At 40.1% G+C, this 17,796-nt stretch overlaps 1 protein-coding gene across 1 annotated transcript in view; it reads left to right on the top strand.

Annotated features, from left to right (window-relative positions):
• Positions 1–17,796, top strand: part of tmem231 (transmembrane protein 231) — a 37,637-nt gene that overhangs the window by 5,003 nt on the left and 14,838 nt on the right. The window contains exons 2-3 of the mRNA XM_048547207.1: positions 6,598–6,764; positions 13,363–13,491. Coding sequence (XP_048403164.1) covers positions 6,598–6,764; positions 13,363–13,491 — 296 coding nt within the window. The remainder of the gene's footprint in view (positions 1–6,597; positions 6,765–13,362; positions 13,492–17,796) is intronic.

The raw sequence follows: 17,796 nt of genomic DNA, 5'->3' as shown, positions 1-17,796 counted from the left end.
CCTATACTTGTAACCCTGCATTTCCCATGGTGAATCCATCCTGGACTATAGGAGAAAACTGCAGCATCCGGAGGAAACATGCAGACATGGCAGAAAATGCAAACTCCAAATAGACAGTCATCCAAGATTAAAACTGAATCCAGATACCTGATGCTGTGAGGTGGCAATGCTAACCACTGAGCCACTGCGCTGCAGCTCACTTTAGTAGCAGTGACTTCTGAAGGTTCAGCATCACTTGGAAAATTGGAAGCCAAGGATAGGCCCTGAGGAGATAGCAGAAGGAATGGTGCAGGACTTTTAACAGTAGTTATAGCAAATTGTGGCTAGAGTTAGGTAGATAAGAATGGAAACGAATGAGAACAGTCTTGCCAATTGAATGACAGTGGAGAGGTGTTGGAGGCGCATGGTATGTTCACTTGTAAGAATAAGCAGGGATAGTTTGCAATTATTTCAGTCACTTACAATGTTACTTGTGACTTTCACAATGCTCCCTTGGATCTTCACTCCACTAAATAGAATTAGGGAGTAGTTCCAGGACAGAAAGATGCCATTTGGCCCAACATACCTATGCCAGATCCCTGCAAGAGCAATCTCACCTATTCCCTCTTTTGGTGAAAATGATTTGTCTTCAGCTGCATTTGAGATATTTCAGAAACACCTTTTTCTTTCTCGTAAGCTCTTTTTGGTAGGTGATTCAGCTATATAGTAACATTAACTTGATATTGTGTCTCTACAGGACATTGGTTAGGCCACTTTTGGAATACTGTGACAATTCTAGCCTCCCTACTATAGGAAGGATGTTGTGAAACTCGAAAGGGCTCAGAAAAGATTTACAAGCATATTGCCAAAGTTGGAGGGATTGAGCTATAGGTAGTGGCTGAATAGGCTGGGGCTATTTTCCCTGGATTTCCAGAGGCTTGGGGGTGACCTTTTACAGACGTTTATAAAATCATGAGCAGTGTGGATAGGGTAAGTAGACAATGTTTTTTTTCCCCTGGGGCGAGGTAGTCAAAATCTAGAGGGCATAGATATAAGGTGAGAGGAAAAGATTTAAAAGAGACCTAAGGGGCAACTTTTTCACGTAGAGGGTAATGTATGTATGGAATGAGTTGTCATAGGAAGTGGTGGAGGCTGGTACAATTACAGCATTTTAAAAGGTATCTGGACGGTTATACGAATAGGAAGGGTTTAGAGCGATATGGGCCACATGCTGGCAAATGGGACTGGATTAATTTAGGATATCTGGTCAACATGGATAAGTTGGGGGAAGAGGGAACGGTCTGTTTCCATGCTGTACAGCTCTATGACTCTAAATAGTTTTGTTTTCTTTACATCTTTCATAGGATATAGACGCCACTGGCAAGGCCAGCATTTGTTAACCATCCCTAATTGCCCTTGAGCAACTAGAGCTGGGGAGACAGGAAGGAGTGGTATTACATTCTTGCCATGAGACAGTGCACGTCTCGTTTTCATGAGGGCAGAATGGTGTCTGGTTGGGTTATGTGAATGCATGTTCTATGTTGGTAACTATCTACTTAAATCATCAGTATCCACCACTAAGGTATCAAGGAACTCAGAGTGTTGACATTAAATTTGTGAAGACTGGATTTGAAAGTTGGGTACCCCTTTGGGGAGATAATGTAACCTTGTGGATACGATCCTTGCATACCTTTTGTTGGGGGAAGAGGGAAGGGATGTCAGGTGCCCTTTGGAACAAATTAGAAACTGTTTGTGACTCTTGAAAGTGGCACAAATATACGTAAAAAGTGCATAAACTCTTTGAAACTATAAGATTTTTAATACTGTCTAAAAGCACTCAAGCTGTTCAAGAATTGTTAAAGTCACTAAATAACTATCAAGTTGTCATGTTTTAATTGATTCAAATCTCGGAAGAAAAGGTAATGGGTATACGTTTGTGTGCAGATCTTGAGTCTGCTGGACCCAGTTCTTCATGTCAGCTGCCAATTTGTCTTTGGATGCAGCTGGACAAGTGCATTTGAGGCAACTGGTTTCCCCTTAATGTGTCATGTCCAGGGAAAAGGTGACCAGTCATGCAGGGCAACTCTGAACTGCTAAGTGCTCCAAATTATCAATGATATCTTCATGCAGTCGAACCTTAGGTTGTGGCAAGGTGCTGTGCCAGCTTGCCTGCTGACTGAAATGAGTGTAGAAGTAGAAGGTAAGTGATATTGCTCAGGGGCACAATCTTGTTGATTGGTGCATCTCTTAATGTTACAAATGCATTGCAATGACTCATGACCTTCACTTGAGATTGATAGATTTGTTATGGCATGCAAAAGGTTGGATTCCTATCATCAATTAGCTTCAGGATACAGGAGGGCATGTTTCATGGGGAAGAGATGAACACCACAATTAAAAAGCTATCTCCTGGGACTCGTAAAGATTCAGTTTTAAATAAAGATTTTTGGTGTACCAAGAGACACTGACCAGAAAAATCAATGTAATGTGTGCAGAGCACACCTACACACTAATTGCAACAGAATTCCAAAGGCACTCCCACCTATCTACTCCTCCCACCTCACTGACCAATCCCCACCATTGCCTACTTGCACTCACCTATCACCATCCCACCTACCTACCCCAGCCCATCCCTCCTCTCTATTCATTTGTGAGCTCCTTTCCCCCTCCCCATTTCTGAAGAAGGGTCCCGACCTCAAACGTCAACTTTCCTGCTCCTCTGATGCTGCCTGGCCTGCTGTGTTCCTCCAGCCCTATGCTATGTTATCTCTGACTCCAGCTTCTGCAGTTCTTGTTATCTCTGCTCAGTATACTCCACCTTGCTCAAAGCAATGTAAGTCTCTTGCCATGCGCAGGCCTTTCAGTTATGCAAAGATGACCCCATGTTTAGTTTGTGATTCAGCAAGTCTGGCACGAGATGCTGGTATCATCTGACAAAGTATATCTGAATTGGAAAGCATATCACAAGTAGCTTCTAGAATAGGAGATTTCATTTTCGAGTACATTCCAAAAGGCATTCAATACAATATCCCATGAAAGGTTACTGCACAAGATAAGATCTCATGAGGCTGATTTTTAAATGATGAGAGAGGAGTAGCAAACCAAAGGAAACAGTCTGGATAAATAAATTGTTTTCAGATTGGCAAACTGTAACAAGCAAGCTGATGTGGGAATCAGTGCTAGGGTCACAGCTATTTACAATCAATATTACTTACTTGGATGAAAGGACTGACTGCTTGAAACCAAATCTGCTGAAGTCATGCTAAGTGGGAAAGCAAATTGTGAGGAGAATGCCAAGCATTTGCAAAGCAAAATAGATGGGTTAAGTGAGTGGATACAGACTTGCAGTTACAATATGGTGTGGAAAAATGTGAGACCATTCATTTTGGCAGGAAGGTTAGAAAAGCAGAATATTATTTAAATAGGGAAAGACTATAGAACTGACTTTGGTATTCTTGTACATGAATCTCAAAATGTCAGCATCCTGGTACAGTAAGCAATTAGAAAGGCAAGTGCAATGTCAGCCTATACTGTAAGGGAGAATGGAGAATAAAAATCAGGAAGGCTTATTGCCACTGCAAAAGGCATTGGTAACATTGCACCTTCTGGGTGCAATATTTGTCTCCATACTTAAAAAAAGGTACATATTTGTATTAGAGATTGTTCAGAGAAGTTTCACTAGTTGATTCCTGCATTGAAGGCATCTCATGATGGAAGGTTAAATACGTTGGGTATATTTATTGGAGTTTAGAAGAAGTCTTTTGAAACATAAGATTCTGACCGGGCTGGACAAACTGGATGGTGGGATGCAGTTGAGGAGTCCAAGACAAGGGGTCATGGTCTCAGGATACGGAGGGATACCATTGTGGACTCAAATGAGATTTCTTCACGGACGGTGGCATCCCTTTGGAATTCTCTATTACATAAGATTATGGAGATCAAATCTTTAAGGAATATATTTAGACGCCTGGGATAGGCATGCGGGAATAGAATTAAGATAGGGGATTAGCTATGATCATAACGACTGGTGGAGTGGGGTTGATGTGCCAAATGGCCTTTTCTTACTTTTTCTGGAATATGAGGCAACTCTCCTTTACTGAAGAGGAACTGAATCTTGCAGATGGAAAATTTTCTTATTGCATAATTTTTGAAGTCACAGCTTCTCTTTGTAGGTACCCCCATTACAGCCTTGGAGAAAGCATCATTCACATTAACCCTTGTAGTCCACTACAGAGTTTCTCCGGAAGTGGCTGGGTGGTTTTTGATTTGCCTCTGCATGTCTCTTTCCAAGCCTTTGCAATAAAACTCAGTGCAGGTTATTGAACCACTTTACTAAGTTGAAACTTCTACTCAAGTTTCACAGGCTTAGACAATCATTTTTATAGACATGTAGATGACTGCAGTGGTTTTAGTCCGAACTTATTCCTAACTGTGGGAGAAATTATAAAATGTTAAGCAGGAAGAGTTGTTCTTTCTTGATGTACCAGAAGAAGAATATAGTAAAGAGACCTAATTTTCATCAAGGTGTTCCGCATATGTGCGCTACTAGGGGATAGAAAAGACTTCAATGCCAGAAGTGAAATTTATGATGGGACTTTAAACCAGCCTTGGGGAATTCTTGTCCAACTCTAATCACGTTCCTTTCATGCAGTATGGTGATGGGGCAGTGTAGCTCATTTATAGCGAAGGGAGCTTGCAAGTTATTTATTTTTCTACCAATGATATTCCTAGAGCTAAGAGAATGAACTGCATAGTATCATCCTTGGCAGTTTCTGGTTTCACAAACAAATATTATATGTGAGTACTTACCTGAAGCCATTTTGCAAATTCATTCATGGAGCCATTTTTGAAAATTATATGTTCTTGGCTCTGATCTGAGCTGTGATCATTGTAGAACAGAAATCATTGTGATGTGCCCTCAAAAGTTAACATCCCGAATATGATTCATTTCATTAGGGATAACAAGGTGTAACGCTGGATGAACAGAGGAGCAGGAAGGCTGACGTTTCCGGCCTAGGCCCTCCCCTCATTTTGTTAGGGAGTTTGGTTGTCCTAATTGCAAATAAGTTAAGAAAAAGTGGCAGTGGTCATGCTAGGCCGTTCCCAATTGACCTTCAGAATATTGGTGTGCCTTGCAGGAAACATAGACGTAGAAACATAGAAGATAGGGGCAGGAGGAGGCCATACAGCCCTTTGAGCCTGCTCTGCCATTCTTCAAGATCATGGCTGATTGTCCAACTCAATAACATTATCCTGTTTTCTCCCCATTACCTTTGATCCCATTCACCCCAAGTGCTATATCTCATTGCCTCTTGAATACATTCAATATAGTTGATGCCAAAACTTCCTGTGGTAATGAATTCCACAGGCTCACTCCTCATTGGGTGAAGAAATGTCTCCTCATCTCCATCCTAAACTGTCTACCCCAATTCTCACACTGACCCCTGGTTCTGGGCACAGCCACCGTTGGGAACATTTCTCTCTGTATCTACCCTGTGCAGTCCTGTTAGAATTTTACAAGTCTCTGAGATCCTACCCCCCACCCCCGGCATTTGTCTGAACTCCAGCAAAAACAATCCCAACTTAGTCAGTCTCAACTCATACTTCAGACCTGCCATTCCCTGAATCAGCCTGGTAACCTTGCTGCACACCCTCGAGACCAAGAGCTTCCTTCCTCAGAATTGAAGAATCACAGATAAACCCTTCCGTGTATGATAGCAGATGAAACAAATGGAACACCACAGGGAATAAAGGAACCTTTGTAATTTTCCACTTAGGAACACTGATTTGTTACAAGGAACTGCCATTGACTAGATGTATGGCGTCCTAGAACTTTTCAGACTCTTAATTTAGCCAAAATATGGGCTAGTCCCATTCAGCATTGGTAGACATATATTATATGCAACAATAGACATTGTTGATCGGAGGCTACTTGGTATAAAGCTCACAAACTTAATCCTTCGCTTCTGAAGTCCATCAAACAGCATTCGGTAAATTGTAAACAAATGAACACAGGGCTCTACTTTTATATTCCTCTGTACCTATACTTGGTGGCATTCAACCTAATGATTTCTACCGTCACCAATTTCTGGGTGAAGCTATTTATGTACTAAGCAAGGCGGCAGCAAGTCAAGTTCTTTAAGACTTATCAAAGAAAATAGCGGTCCTACTATTGATGAACCTTTCTATTTATATTTGTCCAGTACAAGAAACAATATTATTTTTGGTGTTACATGGCCAAAGGTTACTGGGGGTGTGTGTATGTATTTTTTGGTGGGAAGAGGAGAGTAGAAGTGACAAACTACTGCAAATATTTCCATTGCCTTCAAGGGGAAATTGTTTGGTGATACCCTGCTGGCTGAATTGGTAATTAGTTGCTACTTGTTCTTCTCAGATTATCTAGCTGTTGTAGTTTAGGCACTTAGGTTTGTGTTTAGTTAACAACAGTTCACTCCATTAATCAGACAGTATATGAAACAATTACAGAAATAGTAATGTACAGTATGATGTATATTATGTGTAGCACTTTATAGTTGTAGTGTTGTACTGAATGAAAGACTTCAATTTTAATTTATGTAAATGAATGCTCTTTTAATTAATCTGATTTTCTTACCATAGGTTTTTGGTTAAAAATAAACACCTATGAAGAACAGCCAAATATTAGATTCCAATACCAAGTTTTGATGATTGTTGGAACTAGCACAAGTGGTGACTTTGTGGCTTGGAGCACGTTTGAGAACTTTAATAATCTGCAAGGGGACAATCTTCGATTCCCATTAGTGACAGTAAGTCGTTCAGATTGATACAATTATAATATTCTGTTTCTAACTTACATTTTAAAGTTAATTTAAAGATATTCTTTGCACCTGCATATCAATTCATACGTGCCAACGAATTTAACTTGTTAGGAATTTCTGCATTTTTCAGTATCCATTTGAACAAGATGATGGAGATTCTTTGCTGTCATGTATTCCAACTTGTGGCAGCATATTACCTATACCATTTTTTATTTGTATTGGTACAAACTACCAACATTAACCTCTGAAAATGAACCATCTGTCAGCCATTACTGACAGTGTTGTAAATGGTGATTCCTTTCATAGTTAACCAGGAAGTACTGAAGAGATAATAGAGAGCAGTTAATACTTAATGGAGCATGTGTTTTAGGGCTTTTGCCCCAGAGGGGCCCTTTGGTGCAGCAGTAGTGTCCGTACCCCTGGACCAAGAGACACGGGTTCAAGTTCCATCCCCTCCAGAGGTGTTTAGTCACATCTCTGAATAGGTTGCTTGGAAAAATAGGGCTTTTGTGCCCTCTTGTGTGGCACTGGTAGTGTCCCTGTCTTTGGGCCAAGAGACCCGGGTTCAAGTCCCACCTGGTCCAGAGGTGTGTATTAACATTTGTAACCAGGTTGATTAGAAAAACAAAAGAGCACAAAAACCTAACTAATAGCGCAGTGGTAATGCCTGTACCCCTGGACCAGGAGACTGGGGTCAAGCGCAACCTACTCCAGATATGTGTAATAACATTACTGAACAGGTTGATTAGAGGATTGGGTTAATGACAAAAGAACTTTTGTAAGGGCTTGTACGGCACAGTGGTAGTGTCTCTACCCCTGGCCTGGGTTCAATTCCCACCTGAACCAGTTATTAGTGTGTAATAACTTCTCTGCATAGGCAGATTAGAAAAGTAGGTTAAATAGAAGAATAAAACTTAAAAACAATTAGAGCTTTTGTAAGGGCTCTTGTGGCAATGTTGGAGTATCCCTACCAGAAAACCCAGGCTCAAGTACCATTCTATTCCAGAGGTGTGTGATAACATTTCTGAGCATGTTGATTAGAAAACAATCTGGTGATTTGAAAAACAAAACCTGGTGATTTGGTGATGGATTGTTTTTCTAAAAAAATTAAAAATGAGACTCCCATGGTGCAGAGGTAGTGTCCTCCTCCTGAGCCAGGAGTGGGGTTCAAGTCCCATCTGCTCCAGAGGTGTGTTTATAGCTTTGCTGAACAACTTGATTAGAAAATATCTGAATCTGTGGCTCTTGTGTTGTGATAGAGCCTGTACCCCTGAGCTAGAAAATATCCTTTGAGTATAGAACTCAATGTCACTTATAATGGAAAAGTCTTGTTGTTAACTTCTACCTTTTGTTCTGTGCCAATTTAAATATTCTGGTATGTAGGAAATTAAGGCTTACTTTTCATAATGTGGCTTTATGGTTAATAGAGTGTTGATAATTATTGGGGATATTGATGAATTCTTTTAAATTGGCTCCGGTATGAATCCAAACACCTCATAGTCAACACATGTACAGCAGATTTGTTATTATGTGACTGCATCACCTAATAAATGAATTCGTAAAAATAAAAGAAAAGAAAAGTAACCTCTCCATGTCAGCAGACAGGTCTCCTGCCTTGGTGGTGATAATGGGAATTGCAGATGCTGGAGAATCCAAGATAATAAAATGTAATAAAATGCATCCAGCCTCACATTTTATTATCCTGCCTTGGTGGTGATTGGCAAGTGAGAAATGTGCTGAGTCACAAAGATGTGGATCGTAATGGTGCACAATTCTGCTGCTACTGTTGGTCCATAACACTCAAACAATGTTAATTTTTGGCCTATTTCTATTTAATTTGATCAATTTAGCACAATGGTTGTGAAGAATATTCAGACTCTGGAAAGGTTGCACATGAAAGTCAAAAGATATTTGTGATTAAAATGAAAATAGGGAAATAATATTGTGGCGTCAGGAACTGGTAGAGTAATTGAACCTTACTGCCTTCACAATCGGAAACACTAACAGTATTGCAAAATTACTAAATAATCAAGTGGATAAAGGAGAGAGGAAATACAGTTGGATATTGTTGGATAAAAGTACAAGGAAAACTACTGGGCTTATTGACCGATTCAGTCCTCTGGAACTGGTGGGATGCATCCTACGATATTAAGAGAAGCTGCAGTGATAGTAGATGCACTGGTGGTGGTCTTCCAAGAATCTGTAAAATTTGGAAAACTGCAAATGTAACCCTTTAATTAAAAAGTGAAGGGAACAAAAACAGGTAACTTACGATGACTTAATTTAACATTTGTTATTGAGGAAACGTTAATCTACTATAAAGGATCTAACAACAGAGCATTTAGAAGTACATAAGATAACCAAGATAACACCTGATCAATTTATTAGAGTTTTTTGAAGAGGTAACAAGCAGGATTGATAAAGGGAAGCCAGTGGATAATGTGATGATGGGAACTGCAGATGCTGGAGAATCCAAGATGACAAAGTGTGGAGCTGGATGAACACAGCAGGCCAGGCAGCATCTCAGGAGCACAAAAGCTGACGTTTGAAGGGTCTAGGCCGGAAATGTTAGCTTTTGTGCTCCTGAGATGCTGCTTGGCCTGCTGTGTTCATCCAGCTCCACACTTTGTTACCAGTGGATAATAGAACATAGAACATTACAGCACAGTACAGGCCCTTCGGCCCTCGCTGTTGTGCCGACCTGTTATGCCAATCTCAAGCCCATCTAACCTACACTATTCCATGTACGTCCATACACTTATCCAATGACGACTTAAATGTACCTAAAGTTGGCGAATCTACTACCGTTGCAGGCAAAGCGTTCCATTCCCTTACTACTCTAAGTAAAGAAACTACCTCTGACATCTGTCCTATAATGTATTTGGATTTCCAGAAGGGGTCTGATAAGGTGCCACATGGTGATGGACATGATATATTAGCGTGGGTAGAGGACTGGCTAACTAATAAAAGCCAGAAGGTTGGGCTAAGAGTGGAAAGGATGCATTTTCTGGACAGCAATGTGTAACTAGTGAAGTGCTGCAATGAACAGTGCTTGGGCCACAGTTATTTCCACTATACGCTAATGGCTTAGATGAGAAAGAGAATGTACTATAATCAAGTTTGCAAATGACAGAAAAATAGGTTAAATGGCAAGTTGTGAGGATGATAGAGTCTGCAGAGGAATGTAGACACAATAAGTAATCAGGAAAAAATCTTGGAAGATGGAAAAGTAATTTAGAAAATGAACTTAAACACTTTGTCAGGAACATTAGAGAAGCTGAATATTAATGGAGAAAGACTGCAGGAAGCTACAGCACGGGGATTTGGGAGCCGTTATGTATAAATCGTGTCCAAGTTCCGCAGATAAAAGGTAAGTTCACCTTTTATTTCAAAAAGAACAAAGTATAAAAGTAAGGAAGAAGTGCTGAAACTATACAAGGCATTCGTCAGACCACAGATTGAATACTGTTAACAGTTTTGGGATGCTATCGAATGAAAGTTATACCAGCAGTGGAATTTGTCCAGAGAAAGTTCACTTGGTTGATCTCCAGTATGGAGGGAGTGTTTTATAAAGAGAAATTAAATAGAGTAGACCTGTACTCATTGGTGTTGAATAGAATGAGAGACAACTTTGTTAAAACGTGCAAGATTCTTTGGGGACTTGATGTAGCTAGATGTGGAGAGGTTTGTTTTCCCCTTTTTGAAGAGCCTAGGCCCGGATGATATAATCTCAGAATAAGGGGTCACTCAGAACAGAGATGGGGTGTAATTTGTTAGGTAGTAGGCAACAAAGTCCAAGAGAGCTATAATGCTACTGTCTCATGAGAGACAGAGATAACTGGTGCTGAATTTAACTTGAGGATTACCACGCCTCAAACAGGGTTCAGTGTGTGGGAATTAAACTTGTACTGTTGGCATCACTCTCAATAGCAAATCAGCCATCCAGCCAAATGAACTAACTGACTCCATAATCTCAGTGGCTAGTGAATCTGTGGACTTCTTTACCACAGAAGGCGGTGGAGACTGGGTCATTCGTTTATTCTTAGGGATGCAAATATCATGGTCAGGCCAGTGTTTTTTGCCCATCCTAATTGCTCATGCTCAGATGAGAGTCAGCCTGTGGGTCTGGTGTCACCTGCATGCCAGACCAGCTAAAGGTGTCAGATTTCCTTCCTTAAAGGACATTAATGAACCAGAAGGGTTTTTCCAGCAATCCGCAATGGTTTTGTTGTCATCATTGGATTCTTAATCCTATACTTTTCTGGATTAGATTCCTTTTGATTAGATCCCCTACAGTGTGGAAGCAGGCCCTTCGGCCCACAAGTCCACACCGCCCCTTGAAGCATCCCACCCAGACCCATCCCCCTATGACCCACACACCCCTGAACATTACAGGCAATTTAGCATGGCCAATCCACCTAGCCTGCACATCTTTGGACTGTGGGAAGGAACCGGAGCACCCGGAGGAAACCCACGCAGACACGGGGAGAATGTGCAAACTCCACACAGACAGTTACCCGAGGCTGGAATCGAACCTGGGTCCCTGGCACTGTGAGGCTGCAGTGCTAACCACTGAGCCACCATGCCGCCCATTTTTTTTGTTGAATTTAAAGTGGCATGGTGGGATTTGAACCTAGGTCGTTGGATTAATATCTAGCAATCATGCCACTAGGCCAAAGCTCCCTACCCCGCCATCTGAGATTGACAGATTTTATTCAGTGATAGAACTAAAAGTTATGGGGACAAGGCAGGTAAGCAGAGCTGTGGATTTTCAGAGTGGAGAAGATCTCATTGAATTGCAGAGAGGAATGGGCTGAATAGCCTGTTTATGCTTCTACATTTTATAGATTTACAGTCTATAACCTAATTTAGAACAGTTTAATTCTCCGAAGGGGCTAAAAGAGTTGGACCTGCAGAGGGATAGTTTACAAATAACAAAGGGAATATGATATATGTAAATTTGTTTTATCCATTCATTAGCAAGACAACATTTATTGCCTTTTAGTCTGAAAGCCCGATTGACACTTGGTGGATGTTGGTCAATGTTATCTTTGTTATCTGCTATTTTCTGAAGTTAACCTGCTTTTTCAGTAATCTTGTAGTGGTACTTTGAATTACAAACTTTTTTTTTACATCTGCAATTTTGTGTATATGTCAATTGTAAAGATATCTCAATAATGCATCTTGTCTTAGTTTCCTTAGGTTTAGTTTGGGCATTTCGTTTAAGCTCTGTATGGATTTTACCTAAAATAAGCTTTGTGTTTATTGCTTAAGTACTAGAATTCATGCAATTTCAAAAGTATATATTTTAGTAATAGGCCTGAAAGACTTGGTTGAGTTTAATCATTTTCTTTATAAAGTAGAGATGAAGCAGAAAATGTGATCAATGCCATAATGATCTTTGTAAATTCAAGCTTAAAATAACAGAGTAATGATACTAGCTTGTTGTTCAAGCAAATTTTTCCATAAACTCCATCTCTAATTTCCTGTTAATTGTGCCTTCAGTTTCCAGCCCTGTGTTTTTCTGTGACAACGCTTTTTGGCTTTAAGAGGTGCATTTTGTCCTTTTTCTTGAAGAGAAGTTTTAAGGCATAAGTGTTGAACAGTCCATTGAAAACTCATAAAGCAAACAGTTTTTGAGCCCGTATGTTTTTGTTTAAAATTGGAACAATAGAAGCAGTCCAACAGAACCAGGATTTTTAGTTTTAGCTTTTAGCAGTTGCTGCTGGGATTTTGAAGAAGTGGAAGCTATTTTTCCCTCTGTTACAGTTTAAAGTTGGGGGTTCTCTTCCTGCTGCTGGAGTTGCATGTGAGACCATCTATTTTCTGAATTTGCCTTTCGCCAAGGGTGTATGTATTGGATGTTACTATATTGGAACAGTTAATTAATAGTAGTTAGTAATCTTTTCTACTGTTTTTAGTTTTTCAATAAAATTAAGTTGTACCAATTTCTTCTCTTTTTTTGTTGTATTTTAACTATAGTGGATGAATAAAGTGTTCTGCTTTAAATTCATTTGTTTGACTGATCAAATTGTACCCCGAACAAAACACTGGGCATTTGCTTTTAAATAAGAAAATGTTAGGGTATAGGCTATCTTCTTCCTGTATTTTTGAGGGGGTCTGGTCTGGTCCATAACATTGCCTAATTGCCAAAAGATGCTGTCACAAGGATTTTTAAAATATTTCTAAATATTACCTTAAATTACTCCCCTTAAAAATCAATTATGGTATAATACTTAAAAATTTCTGAAGTCATGCTCATACTTATATATGCTCTCAATATGGGTGGATAGTAAAATTGGGAGGATTGAGGTTGGTGGATTTGTGCAGAATTGGATTAAGATCTTGTATAACTTGAAATTCATTGCTTGCACTTCATTCTCTGCTTCCACAGCTTATGATGAATAGTCATCGCAGAGTTTTATTAATGTTGTCTCTGAGCTCTTAATGTTTTTCAAACAAATAATATTCTATAAATGCAAGATAACCTGTATTATTTATCTTGGAAATCGTTGTTGTTTTTTAATGAATCAAAGCATGTTGTGACAGAAACATAGCTGTTTTACGTTACATACTCTCTTCACAGGCTTTGGAAGAAGACCAAAATCAGGATGGGAAGGTGGATCGTCTGAATTTCCACCTCGAACTACCACTCCACCCATCTGAACAAGTGTACAGTGTGCAATTTATTCTGACCTTTTCATACCAGCTTTTTGTAAGTATTTAGCGTAGCCTTTCCTTCTTCCCAACTGGAGTACAGTTAAAGAGGATCGTTCTAATTTTCAAAGAAACTAATCATTGATAATATACCTTTATATTTGTATATATGAAAATGTGCCTTTTTTAAAAATCATATTGTTACATTTCTGAATGCAAAAATCTTTCAATGAGATAATGTTGCATTTTATAATTGTTGACTGTGTCTGTTTTCAATTTAGAAACCTTTTTTTTTGTTTTTATATAGTTCTGGTTAAGTTAAATTGTAAGCCAGTTTGGGATGAAAAGGATCTTTCACTCAGTGGATTTTATTCTTGCAGTCTCCTCACCCACATGTATTCACTTTATAGCTTAGTGTCTTGGTCTCAATCACCCTTCTTGAAAGTTACTTCTAGTTACTGGTCATTCAGTGCGAAGAAATGCTTCATGACAGATGTATTAATTTTGTCCTTCTTTTGATAGTGGTTTAATTTAGACAAGTACCCCACAGGCTTCTCTTTCCCAATTAATCATTTTGAATAAAACCACACCCACTAGTATCAATTCCCATTTTAAAGGGTTTAGTAAAGTCAGTGGAGTCTAACATCAGTTCCTTCATGAGGATTGCTTTCAGCTTCTCAAAAGCTGTTTGGCTCTTTTTTTTAATAGCCATTTTACCTTTGCCTGTTTTTGCAATAAATCTGCTAAAGGTGCAACTATGGAGTTGGACCTGAATGATTTAAAAAACACATGCATCCCAGAAATCTCATGGTATTCCATTTAGTTTTAGGAACATGGAATTCTGTCAGATCCTTCACTTTTGCTGGACTTGGTGACACTTTCCCTTGCCCTGTGATTGTGTCCTAGTCAAATTACCCTGACTTTTGTGAACTCACTTTTGGCAAGATTTATTACTAAGCTGGCCATCTCTACCTACTTAAATATTTCTTATAATTGCTTTACATATTCTTTTCAAATGTTACAGTATAGTATGATGTAATCTAAATAAATGGCACAATCAGGCACTTTAACTACAACTTGGTTCATAAGTTTTTGGACTGTACCTGGGGCGTTTTTAAACCTGATTGACATTACTTGACTTTGGTGTAACAAAAGCTGATCTCTCTTTTTGATCCTTAGAAAGAAAGAGGAGACAATCAACCTATTGATACAATCTTCTTTCCAAACAATTGTGACCTCAGCTTGTTTTTGTCAATGCATTTGTTTTCTGTAGTATATGCAGAATCTAGTTAACCAATTCACTTTAGAAACTAACACCATCAATGACCTCCAAATGTGTAGTCTACATTGAATTTTTATTTATAACAATGATTCGTTTATTGAGGTTTAAATGATAAGATTATTGGTATTGATTTTACTGCATTGAATCATTCCTTGCTAACTTTATGGTTGTATTTAAGTTCTGAAAAGGATACAAGGAAGTTAAGTGAATGAGAAAAGATATGCCAAATAAAGTATAATTTGGGAAATTGTCCATTTTGGCAATAAAACTAAAAAGAAGCTTATTATCTAAATAGTAAGATTGCATGTCTGAGATGAAGGATGTGGGTGTCTGTGCATGAATTACAAAAAATTAGCATGCTGACACAGTAAATAATTAAGAAAGCTGATAGAATGAAAACACTGGTGAGACTGCATGTGTAGTGCTGTGCACAGTACTGGTCACCTTATTTAAGGAAGGACATAAATGTGTTGGAGGCATTTCAGAGAAGGTTTACTAAATGAATGCTTTAACAGGAAAGTTTAGACAAGCTAGGCTTCTTTCTGCTAGAATTTAGACAAATACGCAGTGACTTGATTAAAACATAATATTTTGAAGTTCTTGACAGGTGAGATATGGAGATGACATTTCCCATAATGGGAGAATCTGGAACTGGGAGTGGAGGGGTGAGGAGTACTGACTAAAAATCGGGGTTGCCCATTTAAAGCAAATAAGGCAAGTTTTTTTTTTAGCAGGTTGTGAATCTTTGGAATGCTCTCCTTTAATAATTGGTGGAAGCATAGACCTTGAGTAGTTTTACAGCAGAGGTAGATAGGTTCTTGTTATGTAAGGGATTGAAAGGCTATCAGAGTAGACAGGATTATGGATTTGAGGTTACAGTCAGATTAGCCATGGTCTTATTGAATGGCAGAGCAAGCTTGAGGGACTGAATAGTCTTCTCTTGCTCCTGATTCATATTTTTCAAGGTGTATCTCTACAGATTTCTTCTAATTTCCTAAGTAACCTTTTTAGATCTTCCTGTTGGTCTTGCTTTGAATACATGAATATAGTGTCTAATTGTCTCAGTATTTCAATATTTGCTAGCCAGATTGTAGGAGGTCTGCTTTGTGAACTATCTATCTCCTCTTCTCCCTCACTCTTACCATCTCTGTCATTCCGCATTACTCGTAATACCTGAAATACTTCCTTTTCCTTGTTTTCCTTTCTATGATATTGCCTTAACACATTCATGTGACATAATGTAGAAACTTATAAAACAGGTGAAGTAAGTCATTCGGCCAATTGAGCCCACATTCAGCATGATCAAATTTCATTCTCAATCTCAGTGCCATATTGCTGTTCTTTTTACATATCCCTTGATACTGTATAAATCTATCTGTTTCTTTGAATATATTCACTAACATCATCTCCATGGCCTTCTATCGTAGAAAATTGCACAGATTCACCATTCTCAAATGAAGAAATCTCTCCTCATAATAATAAAATGTGAGGCTGGATGAACACAGCAGGCCAAGCAGCATCTCAGGAGCACAAAAGCTGACGTTTCGGGCCTAGACCCTTCATCAGAGAGGGGGATGGGGAGAGGGAACTGGAAAAAATAGAGAGGGGGAGGCGGACTGAAGATGGAGAGTAAAGAAGATAGGTGGAGAGAGTATAGGTGGGGAGGTAGGGAGGGGATAGGTCAGTCCAGGGAAGACAGACAGGTCAAGGAGGTGGGATGAGGTTAGTAGGTAGATGGGGGTGCGATTTGGGGTGGGAGGAAGGGATGGGTGAGAGGAAGAACCGGTTAGGGAGGCAGAGACAGGTTGGACTGGTTTTGGGATGCAGTGGGTGGGGGGGGGGGAAGAGCTGGGCTGGTTGTGTGGTGCAGTGGGGGGAGGGGACGAACTGGGCTGGTTGAGGGATGCAGTAGGGGAAGGGGAGATTTTGAAACTGGTGAAGTCCACATTGATACCATATGGCTGCAGGGTTCCCACTGGGAACCCTGCAGCCAGCAACTCATATTCCGCCTGGGAACCCTGCAGCACAGCAACTCATATTCCGCCTGGGAACCCTGCAGCCATATGGTATCAATGTGGACTTCACCAGTTTCAAAATCTCCCCTTCCCCTACTGCATCCCTAAACCAGCCCCGTTCGTCCCCTCCCCCCACTGCACCACACAACCAGCCCAGCTCTTCCCCTCCCACCCACTGCATCCCAAAACCAGTCCAACCTGTCTCTGCCTCCCTACCCGGTTCTTCCTCTCACCCATGCCTTCCTCCCACCCCAAGCCGCACCCCCATCTACCTACTAACCTCATCCCACCTCCTTGACCTGTCTGTCTTCCCTGGACTGACCTATCCCCTCCCTACCTCCCCACCTATATTCTCTCCACCTATCTACTTTCGATCTTCGGTCCGCCTCCCCCTCTCTCCCTATTTATTCCAGTTCCCTCTCCCCATCTCCCCCTCTGATGAATTGTCTAGGCCCGAAACGTCAGCTTTTGTGCTCCTGAGATGCTGCTTGGCCTGCTGTGTTCATCCAGTCTCACATTTTATTATCTTGGAATTCTCCAGCATCTGCAGTTCCCATTATCTCCAAATCTCTCCTCATCTCGGTTTATGATTTATCACATAGCCTGAGGCTGTAATCCTTTATGGACCTCTTGTAGCTCGTTTGTCTAACCGTGTCAGAACGTTATACTATTTAATGAAATTCCCATTCATTCTTATAAATTCCAGTCAATTAAAGCCTGGTCACTCAATGTCTCATCATATAACAGGCCTGCCATACCACAAATCAGTCTGGTGAACCTTTTGCTGCATTCCTCTATGGTTAAAACCATATCATGAATAGCCAGAGGTGAGCTGCTGGAGGACTGGAGGTTGACTAACATGGTACCTGTATTTAAGAAAGGTGCTAAGGAAAAGCTAAGGAACTATAGTCAGACATCATTGATGAAGCCTGATATCAACGGTAGGCATGTTGGAGGGGATCCTGACGGACGGGATTTACATGTATTTGAAAAGACAAGGGCTAGTCAGCATGGCCTTCTACATGGGAAATTGTGTCTCACTAACTTGATTTGAGGTTTTTTAAGA

The sequence above is a fragment of the Stegostoma tigrinum genome, chromosome 16, assembly GCF_030684315.1.
Source record: "Stegostoma tigrinum isolate sSteTig4 chromosome 16, sSteTig4.hap1, whole genome shotgun sequence".
NCBI classification, from domain to species: Eukaryota; Metazoa; Chordata; class Chondrichthyes; order Orectolobiformes; family Stegostomatidae; genus Stegostoma; species Stegostoma tigrinum.
Note: the sequence above shows the minus strand (reverse complement) of the source record. Positions and strands in the feature narration are given on the sequence as shown.